We start from the raw sequence: 10,000 nt of genomic DNA, 5'->3' as shown, positions 1-10,000 counted from the left end.
ATGTACTAATTACTGTACTATTGGAAAAACACTCTTTGACCCACACAGGCCAGAAAACAAGAAAGAACCCATCGAGGAAGCAAAACTACAGGAATCCAAGGAAGAGAAGAAAAAGCTTGAAAAAGAAGAGAAGAAACACTTGGAACTGGAGAAGAAACTGAAAAAGGAAAGAGAGAAAAGAGAGCAGGAAGCCAGAAAAAAGTTCAAAGTGAATATCTAAAGCTCAATACTTTATCATTCATTTGCATTAGCAGGGTTATGTTTTCATTATGTTTTTGTGACATTATGAAGAGTCTCACATATTTCACAAAACATGTCAAGAACATGTCCAGATTATATTATACCCCCAAATAAAACATAAATAAATATAAACAATATACACTGGGGGCCAAAAGTTAGAATAATGTACAGATTTTTCTATTTCGGAAGGAAATTGGTGCTTTAATTCACCAAAGTGGCATTCAACTGATCACAAATTATAGTCAGGACATCCTGGAATAATCATGCTAAATTGCTGATTTAGTACTAGAAAATCACATGCCATTATATAAATCACAGTTGAAAACTATCTGGCTCGTTAAATGAAGCTTACCGTCCTCTTTGTGTTTGTTTTTGAGTGTCCACAGTATACAATAGACTGACATGTCTCAAGGTCAATATTAGTAAAAAAAAAAAAAAAATCAGCTTTCTCTAGGAACTCGTCAGTCAATCATTGCTTTGAGGAATGAAGGTTATACAATGCTTAAAATTGACAAAAACTGAAGATTTCATCCAAAGGTGACACTACAGTCTTCAAAGATAAAGGACAACTGACTCTAACAAGGACAGAAAGAGATGTGGAAGACCAGATGTGCAACTAAACAAGAGGATAAGTACATCAGAGTCTCTAGTTTGAGAAATAGACGCCTCACATGTCCTCCGCTGACAGCTTCATTGAATTCTACCCGCTCAACACCAGTTTCATGTACAACAGTAAAGAGAAGACTCAGGAGTGCATTATGGGAAGAATTGCACAAAAAGCCACTTTTGAAACAGAAAAAGAAAAAGAAAAGGTTCGAGTGGGCAAAGAAACACAGACATCGGACAACAGATAATTGGAAAAGAGTGTTACGGATCTTAACCCCATTGAGCTTTTGTGGGATCAGCTAGACTGTAAGATGTGTGAGAAGTGCCCGACAAGACAGACACATCTATGGCAAGTGCTACAGGAAGTGAGGGGTGAAAGGTCACCAGAGTATCTGGACAAACTAACAGCTAGAATAACAAGGATCTGCAAAGCTGTCATCGCTGCACATGAGAACTCTTTGAAGTAGTTTAAGAAGTTCAGAATTTTTTTTCCCAAATTGTAATAGTAATTTTTCACATTATTAATGTCCTGACTATACATTATGATCAGTTGAACGCCACTTTGGTGAATGAAAGTTCCCATTTCTTTCCATAAGAGCAAAACCTGTACATTATTCCAAACTTTTGGCCACCAGTGTATATTTTGAATAAAGAAAATGAAGCCTATTCTAGGACCATTAGGATAGTTTAGCATTGCCCCCAAAATCTCATTCTCATTACTGTAATGTTAAAATATAATGTATTATTTAAATTAACAAGTATTAATACATAATACTAATATATATATATATATATATAACGTAAAACATGTATTGTATTACAGCTTTTTATTGTATAACACAAATGAGAATCTCATGAAAATGACAATTTGGGACTAAAAAAAACATCTGTACGCATTACGGAAATGGAAATTTGGGGGAGGTGGGAAAATTTATTGTAATGAAAATAATGTCACAATGAAAAAGATCTTAATGATCCAACAAATGTGGCTTCATTTTGAGTGAAATGTGACCTGGACATCGTGAGATTTACTCTCTGACTTTTTTAAATTGCAATTTAGATGCATGCTTATAAAAAGGGTATAGCTTTTCTTTTTTTTTTTTACTGTCTGACTGACTAACATTTGCAAAAATTCACCATCACTTTGTCATTTCCTCTTGGATAGATCAAGGGTCCGATTCCTGTGGTTGAAACAGTGAAGGCCCGAGTGGAACACAAGGGTGGGAAGAACAAGCTTCCACTGAAGCACGGAGAGACTATCGAAATAGTGTGCAAAAAAGGATACCCAAAGGACAACTGGCTCGCTCGAAACAGTGAAGGCCACTGTAAGTTCCTCAAGCTCAACAAATTAGGGCTGCAATTAGCGATTATTTTGATGATCGCTTAATCGATAACAAAATGACATTTTATTTCCAGTATTTTATTAAAATGTGATTTTTAAAAAACAGAAATGATGAAGGGTATAAGGATTTGGTTCGATTTAAGGTACTGAATTCACAATTCTATATTACCACAGAACTTTGAACAAAGCCTGAATCATGAAAAGTTAGCTGTTCTCTAAAATTTAGTAGGTCCTCGTGGAGGCGTGGTTACTCACCTCAATCCGGGTGGCGGAGGACAAGTCTCAGTTGCCTCCACTTCTGAGACAGTCAATCTGCGCATCTTATCACGTGGCTCGTTGTGCATGACTCAGCGTAGACTCACAGCACGTGGAGGCTCATGCTACTCTCCGCGATCCACGCACAACTCACCACACTCCCCATTGAGAGAACAAGGAAGTTACCCCATGTGACTCTACCCTCCCTAGCAACCGGGCCAATTTGATTCCTCAGGAGACCTGGCTGGAGTCACTCAGCACACCCTGGATTCGTCAATACTCGCTGAGCTCCCCAGGCCCCCAAAGCACACGTTTAAAATGATTGCTCTCCCTTTCTCCATTGGTTTAAATGACGTGAATGTGCGCTCGCTTGCTGCTGGATTAATGGTGACTCATTTGTGGTAAAGACATTTACATTACATTAATGCATTTGGCAGACGCTTTTATCCAAAGCGACTTACAGAGCCCTTACTACAGGGACAATCCCCCCGGAGCAACCTGGAGTTAAGTGCCTTGCTCAAGGACACAATGGTGGTGGCTGTGGGGATCAAACCAGCAACCTTCTGATTAACAGTTATGTGCTTTAGACCACTACACCACCACCACCACTCCACAAAGACAAATAGTTTCACGAGATGGAAATACGGCTCGTGATTTTGAATTTGTAGCATGTATTCATTATAAAACATAGAAAATAGCAGTAAAATATAAGTTATGCGCAGAAGAAAAACAACTCTTAAATGCATCAAACAGCACAATCAATCTGGCAACGCACCACATTAAACTGTATGCTTTTGATCTACTTTTAAGTGTTTATAAAGTGCTCTCTTGCACTGGACAACTTGGATCTTTGTTTTTTCCGCTTCACTTTGTCTCAGAGTTTCATCATCCAACACATTATCACTGGACTGTAAAATGACGTCACTGTCGGAACTTCTCCGTGCTCGCCGCAAACATCCAAATAATCGATTAGGAAATTTGTTAGATGTTAGATGAGCCACTAGCCTAGCCAAATGGGATTCCAATAATATTGTTTCCAAACAGGTTTCCTGAACAAACCCCCCTTCCTGCATTGGTTGGCCAAACGTATAGTTCTGCCCCAAATGGACACCATCGGTTGAGCCAGTGTTGCTGTGTTAGACTGGTCGGAATGCTACAAAATTACATAAATAAATAACCCTAACCCTAACTATATAGATGTTTATTAAAGAAACTGAACAGTGAAAGAAATAAACACTCCAACTTTATGAGGTTTTATTATTGTGTTTGCATTATGTTCATGAGAATTGGGGAAATGGTTATGTGAATAGTTTCAAAATGCAAACACAGTCTTAAAAATAAGCCTCACGTGCATTATGTAAAATAGAATGTATTATATTTTGAGTTGCATCTATAGTCAGTTTTGTCTTTTGTGGCAGGTTTGCAATCCACTGATATACTGCAGCATAGCTTTTATGTCTCTTTTTATTTCAGACTGAAGCTTCCTGTTTCTAGCCATGGTGCTATTTTAATTTATCGGTGTGTCTGTTGTGTTTCATATAGATGGTTTTGTGAAGCCTGACACAGTTGTTGTTGAGAGTGGTGACATGATACAAACACAGGACGTGTATGATGATGTCGGGGCAAATGATGAAGACATCAAGTAAAGAATTATAAGGACACTTATTTTGGATTGTTAAAGGGATAGTTTACCCAAAAAATGAAATGAATATTCTCACCCTCATGTTGTTCTAAACCCATTTGACTTTCTTTCTTGCATAATAGGAGCTAGAGATATTAGGCAGAATGATAGTCTCTGTTGCTACTGACTGTATAGGGGTTCAATGGAAAGGAGGAGGCGAGAACCGGCTTGACAATATAAATAATAGTTTTAATGATAAACTTAAAAAGACACAAACACACACATGATGGACATGTCCATAAACGATCTCTCTCTCTCCTGCACTATCCTCCGCTGTCGGCCTTTATCCCTCTTGGAGGCTTAATTAGCCTGTTAAGGGACCGGTGTGTAGAATCACGACCTGGCCCTGCCCTCCCCCTGCCACATTCCTCCCTCGTTCTCTCAGGCAGGGGAGCCCCCGGCCTGACGTACACCCCCCCCTTTCCCTGGGGGAGGGCGTGCCCGAAGCCCCGTCTGCCGGCAGGTCATCCCCGTCCACCTGGATGAGGGAGGGGACAAGGGGATGGAAACAGAAATGATAATGGGGGGGTACTACACTGTACTTCCTGTAACAGTGTAGTACCCCCCAAAAATACACTGTAAAATTTAAATGAGAGGGAAAAGGCCAACGCGGAGCGGAAGTGAGAGAGAGAGTGGAGAGAGAGATGAAAAAAAAACACTTACTCGCCAGTTCTCCGATACACCATAGCTTGTTCCTCGGCCACTCCTCCACACTCTAACGGACGTCAGCCGCGCCACTCCGGGCGGATCGGAGGCAGTCCTCCAGCCCCTGGCGTACTGAATGCCCCGCCGTGTTCTCGGGGAACCGAAGGGGTCTCCCCCACCCCTGGCAGCGGTTCTCCCGCTCCAGGCGGTCGGCAGCGAGCCCCTCCCCGCTCGCGGTCGGTGGTCTCAGACCCCGCCGCATTTCAGCTGCTGGTAGGGGACTCCTCCGGCCCTGGCAGCAGCCCTGGCAGTGGCCCAGACCACCCAGGCAGTCGGTTAGGAGCCCTTCTCCCCTCACGGTCGGTGGCCGTCCTCTGCTTCCAGGCAGATGGCCGCGGCTGCTCCGTTGTGGTGGACGGTTGTGGCGAGAACTCTACTATGGCTTATCCCTCCTCCTTTCCGGATTTCGGCACCAGTATAAAGGGGTTCAATGGAAAGGAGGCGGCGAGAACCGGCTTGACAATATAAATAATAGTTTTAAAGACACAAACACACAGATGACGGACATGTCCATAAACTATCTCTCTTTCCCGCCCTATCCTCCGCAGTCGGCCTTTATCCCTCTCAGAGGCTTGATTAGACTGATAAGGGACTGCTGTGTAGAATCACGACCCGGCTCCGCCCTGCCACGCTGATTTTATGTATCTTTATCCATGGAAGAAAGAACATCATATGGATTTTGAACAACATGTTTTAAACAATAAATTTTTTTTTATATATAAATATTTTTTTTCTTCATTGTTCCTTAAATTTATAAACGATTCTTTGATATTTTCACTTTCTTTCCAGTCTACCAGCCGGTAAGCAAACTTCTTCATTATAAATCAATAAATATACATGGTTATCATTATTCACATTATGAGAATGAGATTCCATTAATTTACAGTGTTATCATGTGAAAGTAGAAAAAAGCATTTCTTGTTCTGATTCGTACATATTTCTGATTAGTGACAGCAACAGAAAGCGATGCTGATATTTATGAATGTCCAGAAGATTCACCAACTGATTTCAGGTGAAAATATGATTGTAATTATGAAATATCAGTAGATTATTTAAAGGTGCACTTAGTCATTTTTCTATCTTAAAAAGCATAAAATTATACCTAAAGAAATGAATAGCACTATTGATGAGGTTTAAAATGATGTACACTTACATGTTTAAAGTCCTCAGTCAGATCAGTGTCTAATAAAAGCAGAAACATAAACAAACTTATTCCACATTTAAAGGGACAGTTCACCCAAAATAACATTTGTGTAATCATTTACTCACCCTCATGTTGTTCCAAACCAGTATGACATACTTCTGATCCAAAATGTAAGGCACAACAATAGCCCCAGTCACCATTCATTTGTATTGTATGGAAAGAAATATGCAATGAAAATGAAAGGGGGCTAAAACTTAAATATTGCCTTAACCCTTGTGCATCAATTAAAAAAAGTTACACATAGGTTCATTATGGACAAAAATGGCCATGTCCAAAAACTGTCATAAAAATATTATAGATTTATATTTTTTTCCACTTTCACTGACATAATTTTTTTAACCAGCATCAGCTCTAATCATAATGACCAAACATTCATTCATTTTTAGAATTTTAACCCTTTAAACGCTGGTTTGTTTACAATAATGCCACTGTTGTTTTTTTTAGGAAAAAATGAAAAATAGTAATTATTTTCAATTTAATAGATGCTGAGCAGAATTTCTTTTCTTTGATTATTAGAGCCTCGGATATGTCAATGATTAACAACAACATTCATTTTGATGCTTTCATATTTTTTATGCAGTATCAGATTTAAAAAAAGCTACCACTCAGGTCCATAATGGACAAAAATGGCCATGTCAAAAAGTGTCATAACAATATTATAGAATAATATTTTTTGTACTTTCACTGACTTATATTTTAACCAGCATCAGTTCTAATCATAATTACCAAACATTCATTTATTTTCAGAATTTTAACACTTTAAACGCCGGTTTGTTTACATAATGCCACTGTTGTTTTTTATAAAAAATATAATAATTATAATTATTTTCAATTTAATAAATGCTAAACAGAATTTTTTTTATTTTTATTATTAGAGCCTCAGACACATACAAACCACACTCTGAAATCCATACCAACACACTCACACAATTATATATTCATAATGTATCTAATTGGCTCTATAATATGCATAAGCCAAAAACAGCAGAAAACAACAACAAAAGCGATGATATGCCAAACCTGAAAAAATGGCACGATCTGGTAAAAAATATTTAAAATGTAAATTTTGAAGCCTTGCCAACATAATGAAAGCATGTTACACAAGATTGCATAATTTTATAGTTAAATGGCACTGGGATTAAAAATCGCAGTTTTAATGGGTTTCAATGTGCCATTTTTGTCCAAAACGACGCTAAGAGGGATTATTTTGTGTAACTAGTGCAAAAAATATTTTTTTAAAGAAAATAGGGTGAAATATTAAAAGTCCAATAAAAATTCACACCTGTGGAAAATTTTATGCAGTTAGCATTAACACAGACAAAGTTATCAAAAAAACAAAACTGAAAAAGCCAAAAATGTCCACAAGGATGCACAAGGGTTAAATATATCTTTTTGGGTTCCACAGAGAGAAAAATTATCCAAAGGAATTATCCTTTTTGGGTGAACCTCTCCTTTAACCTGTGTGCATTGAATATAGTTAATATATAGTTGATTTACTGCCATCTACTGTAACATTACTGTCATTTTGCAGCTTCCCCCCTCCACCTCCTCCAGATCAGCTTGATTCTAATGATGGTGAGTAAACTACTGCAACATTGTAGCAACTTTAATAGTAAGATACCGATTTTGTATAAGAAGGGGCAAATCATTTGAAGAGTGGGGTGACATAAAGGCATGTCAAGATAATAATTATAATAATAATATAATAAATATAATAATAATTCTTTATGTTTTTGGTTTAATCTCCAATAGGAGCCACTGAGGAAACGTATGATGATATTTCAACAGACTTTCCTCCACCTCCGTCTACCAACTGGTTAGTTACAAAACAAGAACAGTGAATAAAGACATGGATGCTACATAATTAATCTATTAATGGAATAGTTCACCCAAAAATGCCAAGTCTTTTACAGCAACACGAATACATCACACGAGAGACCGCGTGATCTCCACCCTCTTGTGAATCTTACCGGAGGCGATAGATTAGGTAAAAAGAATTAAATAATAATCGTGTTTGTACCTGTCTCTTGTTCTCAGTATACGAAGGTTCAGCTCAACAAGCAAGACAGAGGAGATGGACCCAAAAGCAAAGAAAAGGTTTGAAAAAGAGGAGAAAGAGTTTAGGAAGAAGTTTAAAGTAAGTCCACTAAGATGCATGTTAATTTGAGTGACTGTGAAAGTGGTCAGTGCGATGTCAGTGTATTCAACCCTCATTCTCTTTTCTTGCAGTATAATGGAGAAATCAGAGTGCTGTATCAAGAGACTGTTCTACAATCACTGTCCGTTAAGAAGTTTGGTAACAAAGATTTGCCGGTCAAACCCGGAGAGATCATAGATGTAATAGTTTGTCCAGTCGATGGCAAACTTATCGGCCGGAACAGCGAAGGCAAATGTGAGTTATAAATAATATATTATGCACTAATGCTGTACAAATGCATTATTATGTGGCACTTTCCACAAATATGGGACACTCACTTATTTTTTAAGTGTTACAGGCAAAAATACCATGTTTTCGTTGAGAGAATTTTTAGAGAAACTACTATTAAACATAAAACTAACCTAGCATGAAATGTAGCCAGTTTAAAAAATCATTAAACTTGCACAACCCCGTTTTAAAACGCAGCTTTGACTTTTACCACATCAGATGTGTCACTCTCTTTTATGTACAGTTTTGAACAAAAAAATAAATCATAATAAAGCAATGCCATAATATTGATATTCAATGAACTGTAGAAAAAACATTTAATTATAAACTGATTTTAATAGCCAAATACGTAATTCATTGTGCCTCACATTTTTGCACGCAACGCTGTTGTCACATTAATTTCCGGCATTTAAAAAATGGTAACATTCTTTAAAATTGTGATACCCAAAAAGTAACCTAATTTAAACATTTTCAGCAAGGCAGGAAGACAGGTAAATAATCTCATGCCATTTTCAAAAATTTTAAACAAACTATTGTGTCGACTGCATACATCAAGCTCAAATGTTAAATCATGCTAGTCAAATTATTTAGAGAAAAAATTATTTCAAGATTTAAAAAAAAAATGATGTAAATGGGAAATATAAATTTTTCTGCAACTACAAAATCAACATTTGTTCCTAAACTAGCTATATCAAATTTGCAACAATCAATTTGAATTTTTTTAACCAAATTTTATATATATATATATATATATATATATATATATAAAATATTCAGATAATTAAAATGCATTACATTCTTGTAGCAGAAGAGTTCATCATTAATAAGACAAAAAGTGGCTTTAGAATACAATGTATTGTTTACTACCATATTATTGATCATAAGTCAATCATTGGCACACAGTTCACAGCAATCCATTTCACAAGTGAATTTGTCAATCAGAGATTTATTATGAGGGCTTGTTTAAGGACCCGTCAATTTACACCTGCGTCAGACATGCTTGTGTAGCGTCTCAGGTGTGTTGTGTCATAAACATAAAATGCTTAGGTCACTGTGTCAAGTTAAATATAGTTTAATACTCAATCTTTAAACACATCTTGAGATCCCTTAGATCACATTTGCACTCCATCAAGTGTTTTAAATGCAAGAACTTAACGCATGTTTGTGTTGTCTGCTGAATGGTTGTTTTCTTCACTGTATAAACTCCAGTGTATAACTCATAAAGCTGCAATTTCACTTACCGCCCTCTGGAGTAAACAGGTGGTACTGCAAGCTTGCATTTCTCAGGAATCTTCCATATTAGGGTCCGGGGGCATAACTTGACTTTATTTTTTTTAAATCGACAGCCCTAATATATATATATATAACACATTTGTTTTTATTTTTACATTTTGTCTAGGTAATAAGATACATATTCAATGTTTTTTTTTTTTTTTAAATAAAATCATTCAAACTCATTCAAGTGGGGTTTAAAATCAGGGCTGGACTGGCAATTTGGCATACCGGGCATTTTCCCGGTGGGCCGACGCACTTTGGGGCCGA

At 37.2% G+C, this 10,000-nt stretch overlaps 1 protein-coding gene across 1 annotated transcript in view; it reads left to right on the top strand.

Annotated features, from left to right (window-relative positions):
- LOC127637009 (FYN-binding protein 1) overlaps positions 1 to 10,000 on the top strand; it is a 16,519-nt gene that overhangs the window by 5,095 nt on the left and 1,424 nt on the right. The window contains exons 6-14 of the mRNA XM_052117846.1: positions 49 to 208; positions 2,012 to 2,171; positions 3,986 to 4,085; positions 5,619 to 5,629; positions 5,778 to 5,841; positions 7,565 to 7,608; positions 7,786 to 7,849; positions 8,071 to 8,170; positions 8,263 to 8,425. Coding sequence (XP_051973806.1) covers positions 49 to 208; positions 2,012 to 2,171; positions 3,986 to 4,085; positions 5,619 to 5,629; positions 5,778 to 5,841; positions 7,565 to 7,608; positions 7,786 to 7,849; positions 8,071 to 8,170; positions 8,263 to 8,425 — 866 coding nt within the window. The remainder of the gene's footprint in view (positions 1 to 48; positions 209 to 2,011; positions 2,172 to 3,985; positions 4,086 to 5,618; positions 5,630 to 5,777; positions 5,842 to 7,564; positions 7,609 to 7,785; positions 7,850 to 8,070; positions 8,171 to 8,262; positions 8,426 to 10,000) is intronic.

The sequence above is a fragment of the Xyrauchen texanus genome, chromosome 4 (assembly GCF_025860055.1).
Source record: "Xyrauchen texanus isolate HMW12.3.18 chromosome 4, RBS_HiC_50CHRs, whole genome shotgun sequence".
In the NCBI taxonomy this organism is placed as follows: Eukaryota; Metazoa; Chordata; class Actinopteri; order Cypriniformes; family Catostomidae; genus Xyrauchen; species Xyrauchen texanus.
Note: the sequence above shows the minus strand (reverse complement) of the source record. Positions and strands in the feature narration are given on the sequence as shown.